General features: G+C 39.4%; 5 protein-coding genes and 2 long non-coding RNA genes across 8 annotated transcripts in view; 6 read left to right on the top strand and 1 right to left on the bottom strand.

Annotated features, from left to right (window-relative positions):
- The window catches only part of LOC122640157, a 19,511-nt gene extending 18,853 nt beyond the window's left edge, over window positions 1-658 (top strand). Inside the window, exon 4 of the mRNA XM_043833310.1 lies at window positions 520-658. The gene's annotated coding sequence lies outside the window, so the exon portion shown is untranslated. The remainder of the gene's footprint in view (window positions 1-519) is intronic.
- Window positions 1-6,591, bottom strand: part of LOC122640170 — an 11,381-nt gene extending 4,790 nt beyond the window's left edge. The window contains exons 1-2 of the long non-coding RNA XR_006329631.1: window positions 6,446-6,591; window positions 815-821 (exon numbers count right to left, since the gene is read on the bottom strand). This is a non-coding gene — a long non-coding RNA (uncharacterized LOC122640170). The remainder of the gene's footprint in view (window positions 1-814; window positions 822-6,445) is intronic.
- Window positions 38-10,054, top strand: LOC122640160. The gene is made up of 2 exons (XM_043833313.1): window positions 38-419; window positions 10,018-10,054. Exon 1 carries the CDS (start codon window positions 127-129, stop codon window positions 412-414), a length of 288 nt encoding a protein of 95 aa, XP_043689248.1. The 5' UTR covers window positions 38-126; the 3' UTR covers window positions 415-419; window positions 10,018-10,054.
- LOC122640164 lies at window positions 4,847-5,273 on the top strand. Its single transcript, XM_043833318.1, has one exon. It carries the CDS (start codon window positions 4,874-4,876, stop codon window positions 5,150-5,152), a length of 279 nt encoding a protein of 92 aa, XP_043689253.1. The 5' UTR covers window positions 4,847-4,873; the 3' UTR covers window positions 5,153-5,273.
- LOC122640163 overlaps window positions 6,873-19,804 on the top strand; it is an 18,420-nt gene continuing 5,488 nt past the window's right edge. The window contains exons 1-3 of one of the 2 annotated variants that reach the window (XM_043833317.1): window positions 6,873-6,889; window positions 8,791-8,795; window positions 16,927-17,250. In XM_043833317.1, coding sequence (XP_043689252.1) covers window positions 16,943-17,221 — 279 coding nt within the window. In that variant the 5' untranslated portion in view covers window positions 6,873-6,889; window positions 8,791-8,795; window positions 16,927-16,942 and the 3' untranslated portion in view covers window positions 17,222-17,250. Of the gene's footprint in view, window positions 6,890-8,790; window positions 8,796-16,855; window positions 17,251-19,804 lie in introns of those variants that run through there. The other variant, XM_043833316.1, reaches the window with a different exon arrangement.
- Window positions 9,647-10,045, top strand: LOC122640158. Its single transcript, XM_043833311.1, has 2 exons — window positions 9,647-9,991; window positions 10,025-10,045. Exon 1 carries the CDS (start codon window positions 9,704-9,706, stop codon window positions 9,989-9,991), a length of 288 nt encoding a protein of 95 aa, XP_043689246.1. The 5' UTR covers window positions 9,647-9,703; the 3' UTR covers window positions 10,025-10,045.
- LOC122640171 overlaps window positions 10,612-19,804 on the top strand; it is a 26,819-nt gene continuing 17,626 nt past the window's right edge. The window contains exon 1 of the long non-coding RNA XR_006329632.1: window positions 10,612-10,622. This is a non-coding gene — a long non-coding RNA (uncharacterized LOC122640171). The remainder of the gene's footprint in view (window positions 10,623-19,804) is intronic.

The raw sequence follows: 19,804 nt of genomic DNA, 5'->3' as shown, positions 1-19,804 counted from the left end.
CCACGCCCACGGCCCACCACCACTATATAATATCAGAGCTCAGATCTACAAATTAATATCATTCAGTCAAACATCAATCGAGTTCGAGTGAGAGAAGTACATTACCATTACCATTACGAAACAGAGATGAGTTCGGTAAGCAGAGCTTGGATCGTGGCTGCGAGCGTTGGAGCAGTGGAGGTATTGAAAGATCAAGGTATCTGTAGATGGAATTATGTGTTGAGGTCGCTGCATCAGCACGCCAAGGGTAATATGAGATCCTTCTCCCTGGCTAAAAAAGCTTCTTCTTCTTCTTCTCCGGCGGCGACGACTTCAATGGTGAAAACGGCTAAGAAGGTTGGTGACGAGAAATTGAAGCAGTCGGAGGAGTCTCTCAGGAAAGTTATGTACCTCAGCTGTTGGGGTCCCAACTGAAAAAAATACGATTAAACCCCCCCCACCTTTTTGTCCCCTTTCTTCTTTCGACTAGGGATTCTTGATGAGTGTGAGATCGTAAACCCTAGTAGAAATGCAGGGTCCCGATGGATCGATGGACGGGTTTTGAGTAGAAAGTTTCCATATCCAAATCACCGTTCAGAATTGTAAATACAATATTCCAAATTGTTTGTGGAATAAGATGAAATATACAAGCTTTGTTTTGTTACATACCTTACCTTGTCTTGCCCTTTTTTGTAGTTTCATTTGTGTTTCTTCTAGCATATATCCTAATTGTTTCATACAGGTTTGGACCAAGTTGTTAATTCTTACACTAATTCCTTATCTTAATCTGCGATCTTAAGAGGAATGGTGGTTCATCAAGCTCAAAAGTCCCAACGAAGGATCTAGAAGCAGGGAGACAGTTTACTATATGATAAGGATCTCTCTGTCTGTTTCCATTTTGTAATCTTACAAAGATGCAAGTTTCTTCGGATTTCTTGAAGCTTCCAATATTGGACTATGGAAACTTCTAATATGAATATATGGACTCCTACCAAAGAGGGAAGAGACCTAGGGTATCGAAGTTCTCCGCTAGAGAAGATCGGCTCTCGATCCCTTGTTTATCTTGGAATTTGGGTGATTACATAGGGGAGAAACTGATACAAGCTTAGGACGACTCCACCTTATAAATCGACTTAGAAAACCCAAGAACTTATCATCTCTCATTAAGTTTTTCATACTATCGATACATCCAATATTCATCGGGCAATCAACGACCACCACGTGTCACGCAACTGACCCGCTCCATAGCTAAGGGGAACGAATCGGGGTCCAAGCACCACTCGGGCGCGGCCCCTCATCGAGCGCGGCCTCACCCGGTGCGGCCCTCACCCACGTGCGGCCTCACCCGGGCGCGGCCTCCTCACTAGGGCGCGGCTCACCCGAGTGCGGCCTCCTCACCCGGGCGCGGCCTCACTCGGGTGCGGCCTCCTCACCGAGCGCGGCCTCACCTAGGCGCGGCCACACACCCGGGGCGCGGCTTCACCTAGGCGCGGCCACACATCTAAGCGCTTGACCTCACCCAGCGGCCTTGACGCGCACCCGAGCACGACATCGTGGCACGTAGGTGGGGGCCACCCATCTACGGCCCGATCGTGTCGCTAAGACTCATGTCACTACCGGACTCTGACCGCCGCTTAGAGGTCACGTCATCCGGCGATTCAAGCACCAGGCGTTATCCCACACGCGGTATCTATCACGAAGGATCCCGATGCCACCAGGACACTCCCTCCCACGGGAGATGGCAACGATAGAGCCCGTACCTGGGCTCTATCCACTCAACGCATCGCATCAACGGGGACTCTCCAACCGCCTACCGCCATATCTACTATAAAAGGCAGGTATGCAACCCCATTAAGGACATCTAAACTCATCTGAATAATCACTATTCATGATAGGCCGGACACACGGTTCTCTCTGTTGACCCTTAATTTCTTGGCATTCGATGTGGGATAAATATGACTGTAACAAAACTTGAACTTCGCATTTAATCCTCTGAAAACATTCACCATTTTTAAAAGATTTAGATTTTAATAAAGAAAGATACCTTAAGCTTTTCAAGTCCAAAATTCCAATTACTGATCTCCCATGAAACAGAAAAAGATACATGCTAATGTCTTCAACCACTAATCCTTAGACTTGATGTCGCTACAGATTTCATCAAACCAGAAACGGTAACCCTTGGAATTGATCTGTAGTCTGTGGAACCATTAATTAAGACACAACTCTTTGTAAACACTCGAGTTACTAAAATTTTTGGTGGTTGAACAGAAATTCTTAACTTCTAAACACACCGAACAAAATCTAGAGGCTAAATAGATTGATTACTTGGGACCCCAACAGATTAAGTGAACGAGTGTCTCTGCCTTCTCTTTTTCTCGTCTTCTCTTCATTTCTTCGGTGCTATTCTTAGATATCTCTTGTTGGCTCACGCCTCCAGAGAAACGCCTAATTTGGTTGGAATTGTCGGACGCCGCCAAATTGCTTCTCTGCATTGCTTTGAAGGCGGACTCGATTTTGCAAATCCGTGAACTGCTGCCACTCATCTTTTGTTTTTAAAATTTTTGAGAGATTTCTTTGAAACGGGAGATTAGGGTGAAGAACAGTTTGCCGAATGAATCTTCAATTAAAGGAAAGCTTACTGATATTCAGTGACAAGTTTAATAGGGCTTAAATAAGGGTTAAAATCGATTATTGACGATTTTATTTTTTCAATAATTATTCAGGAAGTTTCTTGAATCATAAGCAAGAAGAGCAAGGAATAAAAAATAAAAAATAAAAACTATGGGAGTCGGCCACAAGTTCGGACCTTGGGAGTTGGGTTTTCCCGATCCAAAGTTTTGGTAAAACCACCAAATCCTCCAATCATACCGCCTCTGGTTTTCTATTCTTTATTTTTTTATGAAAAAATAAAATATATTAAACTTACTTAGAAAATATATACATTATTTGGTTAGAGTGGGCAGATTTAATTAAATTTACAGCTATGCCATACTAAAATGATCCTCTTTAGGAATAAAAGATACATAGGTCGTGGTCAAGTATATAGTGTACTTAATAGCTATTGATGCGTAAAGATTCATTGTTATCAAGAGGTCTTGAGTTCAAGTCTTCGTGATTCACATCCTACATCCCCTCTTACCTATAAAAAAAAAAAAAATTTGAATATCATACTTCTTTTCTTTAGTGTTCGTTGTCTCCTCACTGGATGGCCCAAGGAGATAAAAATACCCCAAGTATGCACATAGGTATCGGCATCCGTAGCTTCATTAATCGGTCAAATATCCATTGGTATCAAACTGTTTCAATCCTTAAAATATTAATATCTAAAGCTCTCTTGGTACTGGTCTTTTTTTCCTCTGCACAAAGCTCTCTACAGCTCACTGCTTTCTAAGACTTGGATTGGGCTGTCCTGCCCTCCTACACGCGGTTTTGTTACTGACTATATTACTTTACTTTATATAAAAAATAAAAGAAACTATTACTTTACTTGGTGGCACTCCACTTTCTTGCAAATTCAAGAAATACAGTAGTATCTCTCGTTCTTCAATCGAAGTCGAATATCTAATCACTACGACTTGTGAATTGATCTGGCGTCAAACCCTATTCCAAGATCACGGCATTTCTCCTTTGCTTCTTATGCGGCTCTATTGTGACAGTCAAATCATCCTATATATTGCAGTTAATTCAGTTTATCATGAACGTACCAAGCATATTGAAATTAACTATTATATTTTATGTGAACACATTCAATTGGTTGACTCACTACAGCTCATGTTCCTTCTCGCATGCAATTGTCAGACATTTTCACCAACCCACAGGACCATGATACTTTCCAATTTTTACTCACCAAATTGGGTATTCAGGATCTCCACACTCCAACTTGAGGGGGAGTACTAGTCGATTTCTATGGAAGAAGTCTCTTTGTGCGCAAGTCTTCCATATTTCCATGGTTAACATATGTGATATAGAATCCCTTCAGTATAGAAACTCTGTATCACATGTGATATGGTTTCTCTTCTTATCTCATTCTTATTTTACCTCTTTCATATTCCATCAGATTGTATCTTTTTGTATATATATTCCTCATTAGATATCAATAAAATTTCTAACTATCTAGCATGTTTTACAGGTCAAGTACCTAACAAACTTATTGATATCGGCCTAATCCGATATTGATACGAATCAATTGAATACCAATACCTGAAACCGTGAGCTCAAGATAAAACGAATTGGTCTAAGCCAATTTTGACTATGATCCCTTTCTATTGTATTTGATTGTAGGCTAAGTATTGGGAATATTTGCTTTATATTGGAGGGATTTACATTTGTATTGAGCTTGTAATTGTATTGAAATATAATATAAATATGTGATTTTAAACTATAAATTAATCATATGTGTGTATTTAAATATAGATAGAGAAATGGTTGAACGATTACTATTATGAGATGCTCTTTAGAAGGATAGGATTACTCCCCTCACCAATAGCAGATCATTTGCATTTACTTATTTATTTATTTTTAAAACATTTATGACCATTGATATAAAAGTGACCAACCCATGAGGCCATGACTAGCTGAGGACATTGATGTCTTTTTCTTTAATTTGAAGACTAATCAAATTGCCAGATTTCAGAAAAGTACATGCAGTGAATCTGATTTCCGAAACCATTGGCAAAATCGCCCACGGGTTCTAATGACTAACACAGTGTTTCGATGATCTTATCATCAGTCTCTCTCTCTCACTCTCACTTTTCCTATTTAAGGTTTATGTGTCTACCTTACCCTCTCAACTCTCAAGCTCAATTCAAACTGCTTTTTCACAGCTTCACATTCTCAATCTATTTCTTATTATTTTACCAAATTAAGAAGCAACCACAGTAGCGAAGAACTGAAAATGAGTTCGACGAGCAGAGCTTGGATCGTGGCTGCAAGCGTTGGGGCTGTCGAAGCACTGAAGGATCAAGGGTTCTGTAGATGGAATTATGCCTTCCGATCTTTCCATCAACATGCCAAGAACAATTGCAGATCTCTATCTCAAGCCAACAGATTTCCCTCTTCTTCCTCTTCTGCAATGGCGATGTCTAATAAGGTGGTTCCGAGTGATGAGAAAATTAAGCAATCGGAAGAATCTTTTAGAAAAGTTATGTACTTGAGTTGCTGGGGTCCCAATTGAGGAACTCCAAATCTCTCCACTCCAGAGCTGTATTACTCCTATTTCGTCCATTCTGTAAATACTAATTGAGCGAACATTGGTTTGATTATAGAGGATAAAGTAAAAAAGATCTAAAATCATTTCAATCATTTGTTTCTTTCTATTCCATTTATGATTTTTTTGATTTCAGGTTGATTCATTGCAAGTCTAGTACTCGCATCATCGATCATAATCTCCCAATTAATTTCAGATACCAGACAAATAGTATAATTTATCATCAGTTGGCACATTTCAGTCCATCTTTCCTTGCCACCAAAATATTTTCCTTTCTATCAGATCAGAAGAATTAAGCAACATCAGCAAGACCCAAAATGTTCGACGTGCAGTGGTTGAATCGTGAGAGCGAGCGTCCCAGCGTTCGAAGCACTGAAAGATCAAGGATTCTGTAGATGGGATTACACCCTAGATCACTGTAGTTCTATTTTGTTGTTTAGGGTACTAATTCTGTTACCAATACTTGAAATAGACTTTGGATCTAAATTGCCTGAGTTCTGTATTCTTACAAAGATGCAAGTCTCTTAGGCCTTCTTGGAGCTTCCAATAGAAGGATGCTTTATCCGATTTTTGATGATCGTCTATCACGAAAGCTTCAATTGAAGGATTGAAGAGGAATGAACTGACGACGGTTCTTGCAAAGTTTGAGCCTTTGAGAGGAATGAATGCTTGTAAGGGTAGAATTAATTTTAAGAGAGTACATTTGTTCCAAGAAAAAAAAAAGGAAGCGAGCGTATCTCTAAAAATGGAGGAAATTTTCTCTATTGCAGTCAATAGATAAAGTGCTCCATTAATGAAACAGAAAATTACATGCCAATGGCTCCAATCACTACTACATCCTTAAAATTTGTTGTCATTAAAGCGTTCAGCAAACCAGAAGCTAGGCATTTACAGAAACTGTAACCCTTCAATGTGATCTATTAAGACACAACTCTTGTATAACACTCATTACTTCGATTTTTCTTTCAACCGAAATTCTCAAGTTCTAAAACATTGAACAAACTTCAGAAGCAAAACAAAATGATTTCTTGGGACCCCAACAGATTAAGTGCAGGAGAGTCTCGGCCTTCTCTTCTTCTCGTCTCCTCTTCATCTTGTCGCTGCTATTCGTAGATATCTACTGTTTGCTCAAGCCTCCAGAGAAGCGCCTAATTTGGTTAGACTTGCCAGACTCCGCCAAATTGCTATCCCCTCCAATTCGCTGCCCTCAGGATGTCCATAACCACTGCCTCCTCCATCTCCGGGCTATCTGGTTTCAACCCAGAAGAAAGATCGGATTTTTGTATTCTCTCTGGTTTTAGTAATGTGTAGAACGAGTGGTTGAGGGCCAAGACAAAACATCAGGAGAAATCTGGCAACTCAAAGGGGTTGGGCTTTGAGCAATGTAAACATTCATGGACATGCTTGTATTAGTCTTAGGATAACCCAAAAACTGAACTCCCAAGAAAAATTACTAGCACTAAAAATGAGATTAAGCTGGAATGGTTCTGCTTTGGCCGACCTGCTACTCTGTTTCTTCAGCATGAAAGCACCACGAGTCTGCTTCAATTTCATTCCATGAATTCTAGCTTTACATCATAAATTTGAAATATCTTGTTTCCCCTTTGTGTTTTTTAAATGGGTAAAGAAGTTCTAAAGATTTCAAAGTTAGTAAAGACAGACAAATTCAGAGAGTTATGAAAGGCTTTCTCAATGAGAAGCAGTGTATTAGTTTCCTTTTATATGTTGTATAGCCTGTTAGTTACAAAATGAATGGTCAGATATGAAGCAATTAGTTACAAGATGGATGGTTCTAGATAACCACGGAAGCTGTAACAGCTGAACCACATGAGCTAGTGTGCTAAGTTTGGTCTGCGGAGGCATTGATGTAGTCATGGTGGGCCCTTGTATTCGGCTGATGTGTAATGCTGAGATGGTATCCTCATTAGTTAGCTTATCCGGCCACTTCAGCTTTGATTCCAGACCTCTATTTTTACCAAATCATCTCCTCAAAGTCTTCTCTTGTTATTAAAATATTAACTGAGAAGGTATTAATTTATTTATTTTTGGTAGACACAGAATTAATTTCTACTTGAGACTTGAGAGTTGAAAATCTTTCCCTCTTTGCTCCCCTGCCACCCCCCCTTTTCCCCGGCCCTATCCTTGCCTAGTGGTGGGGGCTTTACACATTTTTACTGACGCTTCCCTATCCGATAGGCCTAGGGTTATGGGTATGGGGGTGGTTATCACTACTTATCTTAGACGCCTGTACATGATGTCTATTGAGCACGACTTTTCCAGCTCAGCTATTATTGGGGAAGCTAGAGCAATCTGTATGGGGTTGCAAACGGCAGTTAATGATGGGCTTCGTCGAGTTGTTCTCCATTCCGACTGTCAAGTTCTTGTAAAGTGTTTGCTGGACCCCTTATTCCACCCCCCGATTGAAGTCTCCATCATTATGATGGATTTAGGACTTCTCTCTTCATGCTTTGAGTCTATCTCTTTCTCTTTTGTTGGCAGAGATGACAATGCTTGTGCCCACACTATCTCTAAGTGGGCGTTGTGCTACCTTTATCTGGGTTTGTGGAAGTCTTCCTTTCCGGAGGACCTCCTCAATATTGTAACTTCCTTTTTGCTCTCCGAAGCCTAATATATTGCCCCGCTTGCAGGGTTTTTCGTGCCAAAAACAAAAAAAAAATCCTTTCCCTCTCCCCTTCCTAAAGTCTAAAAAGGTTAAAAAGCTATAAAGCAGACACTATAGGGAGTACTGTTTGGAGACTTTGATTCTTATCCCATGGTTCGTTCCCACATTAATGGCTCTTGCCTCTCTCGATTTAATATTTGCCCTTTTCACTCTCCTTTCCCCTCACCATTGTAGAATTTGACTTAGATAGAACCTCCAAATGGGTTATCATGGCTTCTCTTGTAAAACAGAGTCCGCCATTGCCGTCTGCGATTCTTATAACTGGAACCCTAAAAAGAAGAAGCAGCAGCAACAGTATCGGCCGGCGGCATAACAATGTTCGAAAATTCTCCTATACTGAACTAGAGTCCGCCACTAGTGGCTTCTCCCCTGTGAGCTTTCTTGGTAAAGGAAGCCATTGCATCGTTTACAGAGCTGTCATGGATGGCGAAAACCTTATCATCGCCGTTAAAAAGACAACCACTGCCGCAACAACTTCGACGGTTCAAGACAACAACGCTAACAACATCCCAGCAAAAACATTAAGGGCCCCACATGGTGTACATGGTCTCTGTAACTACCGCACAATGCGTTACAGAAACGTGCTGTAACATGAGAAGATAAAAATTGGTGGAGCATGAGGGGAAAAAGAAGACGAAGAAACGAAAAAGGGTTTTTGGGTGAAAAAGATGAAAAAAGGGGTTTTGGGATTAAAGAGGGTAAAATTGGAATTAAATTATATTAAGGGTAATCTGGGGTTTTAAAAAAATTGGACATGCCCACGTCATCACTTAATGGCGTTTTTTAACATTTAGGGTATATTTGATAGAATCTTTCAAAAGTAGGGGAGGGCATTATCATTATTCAAAACTTGGGGGTGGGATTTGATATTATGGATACTTAGAGGGGAGGGGATGGTATTTTCCCTTATTTATTTGGAAAGTAAGGGTAAAGTTACATATATTATGAACCTCCCTAGACCCCACTGGAGTGGAACCTTGTGCAATGGTTACATTTTTTTTTTAAATCATTCATAAAATGTGTCTTTCCTTCAATCATTGGGTTCATATGGCTAAGGTTGTACATGGGTTCTTTCTGGTCTAACGAGTGGTAGAACTAAAACCCACCTAGAGAACCCAGTTCAAAAACCGTTGATCATAGAATGAAACTACACATGGTTTTCCACTTTAGTATGAAGCGCCATTCCCAGTTGCAAATTGTTTACTTTCCACTAGTTTATAAGTAAAGAGTCCGTGCCTTCAATTCCTTTAATTCCTCTAATATGGGGGAGTGGATCTTACCTTGGGCTGTTTTTGAGCAGGAGGTAGGGTGGTCATTCCTGCCCCATATGAGGAATTGGAAGAATTAAAAAAGACAACGAATTAAAGGAGATAACGATCCGTACGTGCCCATAGATACTTTCCACTTTTTATAAGAATGAGTGCCCATAGGACCGAAATGAATGGAGTTTTCTTATCCGAACTCAAAATCACCAAATACTCCAAAGTTTTATGCATCCCATTGAGATCGAGGGTAGTCAACTGTATGATCATTATTGTCCAAAAATATAAAAAAACAAAACAAACGTAACACGTGACATTTATATATATTTTGGGTAAAGAAAGAGAGAATAGAGGGAAAGACAATCGAGTCCCATGTTTCCAGGAAAACGAAAACCAGTGGCGCCCCCAAAGGAAAGAAAACGCCCCACGGTTTGGTTTTCTACTCCCACGCTCACCACTATATAATATCAGAGCTCAGATCCACAAATTAATATCATTCATTCAAACATCAATCGAGTTCGAGTGAGAGAAATACATTACTATTACCATTACCATTACCATTACGAAACAGAGATGAGTTCGGTAAGCAGAGCTTGGATCGTGGCTGCGAGCGTTGGAGCAGTGGAGGTATTGAAAGATCAAGGTATCTGTAGATGGAATTATGTCTTGAGGTCGCTGCATCAGCACGCCAAGGGCAATATGAGATCCTTCTCCCAGGCTAAAAAGGCTTCTTCTTCTTCTTCTCCGGCGGCGACGACTTCAATGGTGAAAACGGCTAAGAAGGTTGGTGACGAGAACTTGAAGCAATCGGAGGAGTCTCTCAGGAAAGTTATGTACCTCAGCTGTTGGGGTCCCAACTGAAATAAATACTATTAAACCCCCTTTTTTTTTTTCTCTTTCTTCTTTCGACCAGGGATTCCTTGATGAGTATCGGATCGTAAACCCTAGTAGAAATACAGGTCCCGATGGATCGATGGACGGGTTTTGAGTAGAAAGTTTCCAGAATTGTAAATACAAAAATATTCCAAATTGTTTGTGGAATGAGATGAAATATACAAGCTTTGTTTTGTTACATACCTTATCTTGTCTTGCCCTTTTTTTAAGTTTATTTGTGTTTCTTCTAGCATAAATCCTAATTGTTTCATACAGGTTTGGACCAAGTTGTTAATTCTTACTCTAATTTCTTATCTTAATCTGCGATCTTAAGAGGAACGGTGGTTCATCAAGCTCAAAAATCCTGGATCTAGAAGCAGGGAGAAAATTTACTATATGCTAAGGGCCTCCCTGTATTTGGTCTCCATTTTCGTTTTGATAAACAGTTTCTGACCAAGAATCTATTCTAATCATCCGCCTTTTTGTACTGGTTCAGTTACCAATACTTGAAATTGACTTTGGATCTAAATTACCTGAGTCTTGTATCCTTACAAAGATGCAAGTTTCTTCGGATTTCTTGGAGCTTCCAATATTGGGATGTTTTACCCGACTCTGCCGAGTGATTAAAGGTAAAACATTTAAGATTTTTTTTTTCTTTTTTAAATTTTATTGAAGAGAGACGGTTTTATTTGCTTTCAATTAAATAGCTGAATTATGTGAGACATGAATGTAAAAACGCTTTCTCTTTCCATAGTTTCGTTGAGTGATTTTTTTTGGTGTAACAGTTGAAATTCATTCATTTCAAATTAATTCAAAAAAAAAATGGAGAATATTATTTGGTTCAATTTGTTGTATTAATTCATTGAGTACTTGATGGGTCTTTAGTTCAAATTGGTAGAACACTTATATTGAAAAAGATTAAAAAGTGGAAGAGTTTCACATGGTGTCCGATGTTTTTGACACAGATCCCTATATTTACTCTAAGGCTATAAAGGATGTTGATTCAACTAAATGATTGGAAGCTATACGCTCTGAAATGAACTCTATGAACTCCAACCACTTCTGGACTTTTGAAGATCCACCTCAAGGCGTAAAGCTAATTAGATGCAAATGGGTATTATCACATCCCTATGGATGATAGTAACATTGATCTTGCTTCCCATGGTCATATCTCTCTAAATATGGTCATGAAAAGTTAGCCCTTTTGCTGTTTTTCCTTGTACAATAGACCCTTTTTGTGTCTTTTTCTATCATGGTCTTATCTCTCTAGATATGGTCATGTCTTTCTGTCTTTCTTCATTCACACTATGATTTCTATGCCATCACGCTGTCCATGGTCTTATCTCTCTAGATATGGTCATCCATAAAAGAAAAGCATGGGCTATATTTACTGAAACAACAACCCTTCAAACTGATCTAAAGGGCACTAGAACCATTATAAAAGAGACGCAACTTTTGTTCTTTAGTTTTGATATACCTACTTATGGCCAATCAATGCTAGGTCTGATGGATAAGCTCATCGGGTCAAGCCCACATGACACCCGATCAACTAGGATCGGGAAACCAAGTCATTAGAGGATAAGATCCTCATGTAACGGGCAGCATATATATCTCAATTCCTAATATATTGCAATCATTTATCATGGCTGTTGAACAGCAGTGTGGAAACTCCTAATATGAATGGACTCCTACCAAAGAGGGAAACACTTTCTCAAAAGGATTCTACGACAAGATCTCCTATTAGGGATGAAAGATTTACTATTGCGGAAATCTCTATCACTGCCTCTACTTACAGCCCACACTATACTCACAACGATCATCTTGAATTCTAGCAACTTATCTGCTGCAATCAGAGACTTAAGGCATCGGAGAGTACCCGCTGGAGAAGACCGACTCTCCCTTAATTATCTGACTCCCTTTTGCAGGTTTAACCCGAGAGGGATCCATCAACGGTTTGTGGACGCAACAAGTTTAATAAGGAAATCCATAGTCGGGGAAAGTCTCCTAACTTTCATGACTTAAAAGTATATTGTGCATATGTTCAAATATTATGATAGATTACCTTCCTCAAGGGTTAGGAGGCCTAAAATTATATGTGGTTGGTCTTTATCCTAGCAACAATATTGCAACTACAGAGATCCCATCACTCTTGCAAATTGTGTTATTACATGGGGGAGAAACTTTAGGTTACCGGCGATCATTTCCATGGCTTCAGATACACTTTTAACCCCCCCTGTGCCAGCCGGCATTTAATCCTTTGAAAATGTTCACCATTTTTAAAAGATTTAGATTTTAATAAAGAAAGATACCTTAAGCTTCTCAAGTCCAAAATTCCAATTACTGATCACCCATGAAACAGAAAAGATACATTAGCATCACTACATCCTTAGACTTCTTGTCACTAAAGATTTCATCAATCCAGAACTGCAACCCTTTGAACTGATCTCTATCGGCTGTGGAACCACTAAGACACAACTCTTGTACAACACTCTCAGTTACTTACAAAAACTTATGTGTGAACAGAAGAAATTCTTAAGTTTCTAGACACACCGAACAAAATCCAGAACCAAAACAGAATGATTACTTGGGACCCCAGCAGATTAAGTGCAGGAGAGTCTCTACCTTCTCTTTTTCTCGTCTCCTCTTCATCTCTTCGCTGCTATTCTTAGATATCTCTTGTTCGTTCACGCCTCTGGAGAAACGCCTAATTTGGTTGGACTTGTCAGCCGCCGCCAAATTGCTTCTCTGCATTGTTTTGAAGGCGGACTCGAATTTGCAAATCCGTGAACTGCTGCCACTCATCTTTCGTTTTTTGTGATTTCTTTGAAACGGGAGATTAGGGTGAAGAACTATTTGCCGAATGAATCTTCAATTAAAGGAAAGCTTACTGATATCCAGTGACAAGTTTGACAGGGCTTAAATAGAGGTTAAAATCGATAATTGACGATTTTATTTTTTCAATATTTATTAAGGAAGTTTCATGAATCGTATGCAAGAAGAGAAAGGAATAAAATATAAAAACTATGGGAGTCTACCTCAAGTTCGGAACTTGGGATTCGGTTTTCCTAATCCAAGTTTTGGCGAAACCACCAACTCCTCCAATCATACCGCCTCTAGTTTTCTTTTATTCGAATTCGCTGTCATCTTTTTAACAAAAAATAAAAAAAAGGAATTCGCTGTCTCCTCACTGGATGGCACAATTATGCACGAATCGGTGGCTTCATCAGACGGTCAGATATCGATTCTGTCAAATATTATCAAACTGTTTCAACCCTTAAAACATTGATTATCTAAAGTTTTCTTGTTTCTGCACAAAGCTCTCTACTGGCACTACTTTCTCCAAATGGGCTGCCTGACCCACTGTACGTCGTGTTTTGTTATTAGCAATATTATTACTTTTTTTTTTGGTGGGAATCCTCTTTCTTGGAAGTCCAAGAAACAAAGCACTCTCGTTCATTCTTCAATTGACATCATAGTTAGCAAAAATGAGAGCGGTAATAAAATAGAGTTTTACGATATAGATTTTAAACGGTAAAAAATTATAAATGAACGATCAAATAAAATGATAAAAAAAATAGTGAATAGTAAAAAACGAAAAACAGACTGTACAGATTTTAAACATTTATATTTCAAAAAAAGAGAACAAAAAAAATATCACTATTCTCATATAAATTGAGGAATTTTTATTTGAAATACATGCTTCTATTTCCAGTATCCATGCATTGACTTTCAGTTGAAGGTGATATCATGAAAAATGTAGCACTTCAAATCATCTTTACGTCGGTGAAAGAATCAAGCCGATCAGAGTTCGAGAGAGAGAGATATGGTCAGTTAAGTCCAAGGTCTTAAAAAAGACCAAAAAAAGAGGAAACATGTTTAAAATGGGAATACTTGCCGTTTGCTGTTTTTTACCGTATGTTTGGAAAATATATGGCAAAACGTATTTAAAACGGTAAAAAACGGGAATGTATTTAAAGCGGAGTTTTAAACGCATTTTTGCCAACAGTGGTTGAGACCGAATATCGCTCTATGGCCGCTATTAGGGGTGTTAAACGGTTGGTTCAGCTCGATTTCGGTCGGGCTGAATTGGTTTCGGTCTTGGAATGGTGAGACCAAAATTAAACCATTAAGAAACTTCGGTTTTCGGTCGGTCTCAATTTCAATCCGACACGGTTTCAGTTTATTTCGATTTTTCAATATTGGGTTATTACCGGTTTAGATCAATATGTTTTCGGATTTGAGGCATAATGAAATCTTAAATTCAAATTTATAGTGAAGAAAGATTCGATAAAAACACCTTCATTCTCCTTCCCCAAGTCAAAACAAGTATACAACCATAAACAAGAAAATTGATTAAATATGTTCATGTTGTAATTCAAATAAAGAAGAATAAATTATGTGGGGAAGAATGGAAGATATATTCAAATCAATGGATAATTGTTGTTACAAATCATATAATTATTTATCATTAATTGTAAGGAGAAGATAATTAAAATTGAAATCAAAGAATAGTCACTGAGAAGATAATTAAAATTGAAATCAAAGAATAGTCACTGAGAAAATAATTAATATTGAAACCACAGAATAAACCCTACTTTCAAATCATTTATTTGACAACCAACTAATTTTGTATAGTAGACAAGGAGATTAATGGAAGAAGCATTGTTGAAATGAAATTTCATTTTTTCATAACCTCATACTCATTGATTTGTAACAATTCCCCTTATAACCAGAAATTTGTTCACTAACTCAATGATTTTTCTTTATCAATTCACCTATTCATAATCTTATACTCAATTATTTTTTTTATCGGTTTCATTCGGTTCGGATTTTTGTTTGCTATTGGTCGGTCCAATGCGGTTTGGTTTTCAGCCGGTCCCGTCATACCCCAGTCCAAAACCAATCCAATAAGGATCGGTCCGGGTTTTTTGGGTCGGTTTCAATCGGTCTTAACGGTTCGGACTAGGTTTTGACACCCTTAGCCGCTACGACTTGTGAACTGATCTGACTTCGAACCCTAGTCCAAGATCTTGACATTTCTCCTGCACTCCCTATGCGGTTCTATTGTGACAGCCAAGCTGCCTTACATATTGTAGTCAATTTAGTTTACCATGAGCGTACCAAGAATATCGAAATTGATTGTCATATTGTACGCGAGCACATTCAATCCGGTTGCCTCACTACAGCTCACATTCCTTCTCGCATGCATCTGTCTGACATTTTCACCAAACCACTAGAAAGAGTCCCCTTGCACAAGTCTTCCATACATGTGATGTAGAATCACTTTTGTATAGAAACTTTTTTTTTTTTTTTGGTAAATTATATAGAAACTTTATATCACATGTGATATGATTTCTATTCTTATCTCATTTCCATTTTACTTCTTTCATATTCCATTTGGTTGTATCTTTTGTATATATATTCCTCATTGGATTATCAATAAAATTCTAACCGAGAATACCAAGCAATCTAGCATATTTTGCAAGTCAAGTACCTAACACATGTATTGATATCGGTCTAATCTGGTAGTGGTACGAATCAATCGATATCATTGATCTAATACCAATACCTGAAACCATGAGCCCAAGGTTAAGTAAAGCAAAAAACAAATTGGCCTAAGCCATTTTTTACTGCAATCCCCTTCTATTGTATTTGATTGTACGCTAGGTCTTTGGAAAATTATCGGAGTCAATATTTGCTTCATATTGGAGGGATTTACATTTGTATTAAGCTTGTAATTAGGGTAAATTACATGGGATTGTTTGAAGGATGCAGTCCGGAAATGCATCTGGGCGCAGGCTGTGCCCAGACACATGGGGTGGGACATGGGCGAGGTTTGGATCATCCAAGGGCAGTCAGGTCATTTTGCCCACCCCATGTGCCTGGGTGCAACCTATGCCGAATCGTTATCCTCTCCTGTAACTGCACGATGCAGTACTGCATTGTGCGGCGCAGCAGAGGCCATGCGGCACAATGGGCCCAACATGGTACACATGGCCTCTACAGCCGTCACACGATGCAGTACAACACCGGTTTAGTTACTGCATAAGATAAAAATTCAACCTACGCCCCAAGTGCATAGAACTTTATTTCTTGTTTAAATTAGGGTTGTAACACCAACCTTTGTAAATTAGGGTTATAACCCTAGCCTTTCACAATCGCCTTCATTAATGGAGTTGCTAAATCTTGGATCAAGAGACTTTGTGACTGAGCACTCGAAGAGAGAAATGGAAAATGGAAATGTAATATGAATATGCAATTTTAAATTATGGAAGGAGTATTTTTTTTTCCGAGAGTGTGGCTTACGCCAACACTCCCATGTCTCTCTCTCTCTCTCTCTCTCCTCTTCAAAATAAGAGGGTAGAGGTGTCTTTTCATATAAGGAGGAAAGAGATAGACTCATGAGAGTGTTGGTATTGGCCAAATTCTAGGCAAAGTTTTTTTTTTCCTTTAAATTATAAAACAACTATATATGTATTTAAATATAGATAGAGAAATGGTTGAACGATTACCATTTGCCTTTATTTATTTATTTTTAAAACATTTAGCTAACCCATGAGGCCATGACTAGATGAGGACATTGTTATGTCTTTTATTTATTTAATTTTTTTTTTTTGGGGTAAAATGTCTTTTTAAATTTAAAGGCCAATCAAATTGCCACATTTCAGAATGGTACATCCAATGGATCTGATTTCCGAAAACGATGGCTATCCGCTATCCGAATTCCGAAACCATTGGCAAAACCGCCCACGGGTTCTAATGAATAACACAGTCTTTCAATGATCTTATCATTCCTCTCTCACTCTGCCTATTTAAGGTTTATGTGTCTACCTTACCTCTCAAGCTCAATTCAAATTGCTTTTTCACAGGTTCACAGTCTCATCTATTTCTTATTATTCTACCAAATTAAGAGGCAACAACAGTAGCGAAGAACTGAAAATGAGTTCGACGAGCAGAGCTTGGATCGTGGCTGCAAGCGTTGGGGCTGTCGAAGCACTGAAGGATCAAGGGTTCTGTAGATGGAATTATGCCTTCAGATCTCTCCATCAACACGCCAAGAACAATTGCAGATCTCTATCTCAAGCCAACAGATTTCCCTCTTCTTCCTCTTCTGCAATGGCGATGTCTAATAAGGTGATTCCGAGTGATGAAAAGATGAAGCAATCGGAAGAATCTCTCAGAAAAGTTATGTACTTGAGCTGTTGGGGTCCTAATTGATCTCCAAATCTCTCTACTCCAGAGATGTATTTCTCCTAATTCGTCGATTCTGTAAATATTGATTGAGAATGTTGAGTCTAAAGAAGAAAGTAAAACGATCATACATAATTTCAATCATTTCTTTCTTTCTATTCCATTTGTGATTTGCTCGATTTCTGGTTGATTAATTGCAAATCTAATACTCGCATCATCCATAACAATCTCCCAATATGTTTCAGATACGAGACCAATAGTATAATTTATCACAAGTTGGCACATTTCATTCCATTTTTCCTTGCCACCAAAATATTTTCCTTTCAATCAAATCAGAAGAATTAAGCAACACCAGCAAGACCCCAAATGTTCGACGCGCAGTGGTTGAATCGTGATAGCAAGCGTCCCAGCGTTGCAAGCACTGAAAGATCAAGGATTCTGTAGATGGGATTACACCGTTACCAATACTTGAAATAGACTATGGATCTAAATTGTCTGAGTTCTTCTGTATCTACCCCTAAGAAGGAAGGATTCATCCACTGCCAAGCGATAGTACGAATTCATTATTTATGTGAAGCAAATATAAACTATCACTAATATCTTTCAAAGAGATAGCAACAATATGGGTTGATGTTCTCTCTGCCGCAGCGCAACCTACGCCTCAGACACATGGGCCTGCCATTCAGGGAGGCAGAGTGGTTATTTCGCCCACCCCCATGTGTCTGGGCACAGCATGCGCCGCCGGCGCAAAGAACTTTTGGCCCAATAATATATATGAAAAACACTTAACCTTGTTGCGTCTGGAAACCTTCACCCAGTCCGATCACGGATGAGCCTGCAAAAAACCAGGTTAGCACAAGAGAGCCAGTGTGACACCAACTGAGGACTCTTCGATGCTTAAGTCAGGTCTCCAAAGTAGCAGCAGTTCAACTTAGCAAAAATCCATCCTGTTCAGGCCACATACCTGGGTATTTATAAGGTAACTTTGGTGACATGGGGAGAGTCCTTGTATCGCAAGAGTCCTGTTTGGATAGGAGACTTCTCAGAGGAGTTATAGTAGGGAAGTGACTCCACGTTTGGTAATAGTCCTCATTTCAGTGTGATACGGTTTTGCTGATTGATAACTGCCTGATTTGGCTGACTCAGCTTCTTCCGAGAATATAGGGATTCGCTTATGTGGCTCCGTGACTTGCGGGGTTCTCGGTTATCACCTCGACTCATGACTCGGTTGAGGGCATTCAACCCTCATACCTTGGGCATCTCGGCGCTCCAGCATGCCAACTACGGTTGGCAACCTGCGATCGAGTGTGTAGAGCTTGGCTTTATGCCCGAGCTAGTAAGACTCGGCCTTGCAACCGAGTTAACAGGGCTCGGCCTGACATCCGAGCATAGAGGGCTCGTACAGGTTCCTAAGCTTTCAAGGCTTAGCCCCGTGGCGACTCGCCTTACCCGACCTTCATGGGTCGGTTCCACTCCTCAGATGTTCTTACAAGGCTCGGCTTCGCAGCGGCTTGCCTTAGCTGACATTCATGGGTCGGCTCTACCAGCTGGGTGTTGGTACTCTTCTATCCGACCCGTTCGACTCGACATGGTTTACGCTTGGTTCTCTTGGACCGGGTTCTTCCATTCAGTTCCAGGTCTACCATGTGTCATCCTTTGATTGGTGGTTATTTTATGGTTCATCAAACTCCAAGAAGTACAAAACTGTCCCCAGAAACACACCCAGTCCTGACCGAATCAATATAAGGCGAAATACATATCAAAACGAAGCTCTCGATGAGCTCTCCAGGAGTCATCGCCTATGGCCTTGATGTATGCATTTTTTGTGCTTTTGGTGCATTTTGAAGGTGAAGCTTCTCACCAAAGAATCACCACAATACTTTCTAGATTAGGACTAAGATCAGGATTCACCAATAACATGAACTGACGATGGTTCTTGCAAAGTTTGCTTTCTGAACCTGAAGTTGTACATTTATTCAGAAAAAAAGGGAAGCTCGGGCGCGTCATCTGCAAAAATGGATGAAACTTTCTCTATTCCAGTTTCGGTCAAACAAAACTTTGTTAACTTGGTATTTTAGTATTTTTATAATTACTTGCTATTATATTTGGCTGAGTAGGAACAAGGCAGTCATGGGTTCTGAACAACCTAACCCTTTATGGATATTAAAGGCTGTGTCGACATGGATAGTGGATCTACAATAATCACCTTTCCCTATTACTTCACAGGGGGATAAAACACATGATATAGAAATTTCTATTGCTTCTCCCACTTTTACTTTATCATAGTATGATTTTCCTATCTTAATATGTGCAGGGTTCATTGATTCCGAACTAATTGAGGCTGGCTAGTTCTATCTCATTTTGGTGTATGGCACATTTAGGTTTTTTGATGCAGGAAAATCACAACTTACTGCTGACTTGGCTAAATATTACTGTTTTGCTTTGCGTAAGGGGTTGGAACATGCTGCCTGTATTGAGTTGGAGATTAAAGAAGTTTGGTGTGATGAGGAACGAGTCATCCAAGACATTCCATCTCCTACCAAATGTCAATGGCCTTGGACCTTGTTCCACCACTTTATGTATATATCTGATAGATCTCAAAATATACAG

Source organism: Telopea speciosissima, chromosome 9, assembly GCF_018873765.1.
Source record: "Telopea speciosissima isolate NSW1024214 ecotype Mountain lineage chromosome 9, Tspe_v1, whole genome shotgun sequence".
Taxonomy (NCBI): Eukaryota; Viridiplantae; Streptophyta; class Magnoliopsida; order Proteales; family Proteaceae; genus Telopea; species Telopea speciosissima.
The sequence above is the reverse complement of the archived record's forward strand: the minus strand, read 5'-3'. Positions and strand labels throughout refer to the sequence as shown.

What these genes read in the sequence shown, in the direction of transcription:
- LOC122640158 (XM_043833311.1), top strand. Translation starts at nt 9,704, where the DNA reads ATGAGTTCGGTAAGCAGAGCTTGGATCGTGGCTGCGAGCGTTGGAGCA.
- LOC122640164 (XM_043833318.1), top strand. Translation starts at nt 4,874, where the DNA reads ATGAGTTCGACGAGCAGAGCTTGGATCGTGGCTGCAAGCGTTGGGGCT.
- LOC122640160 (XM_043833313.1), top strand. Translation starts at nt 127, where the DNA reads ATGAGTTCGGTAAGCAGAGCTTGGATCGTGGCTGCGAGCGTTGGAGCA.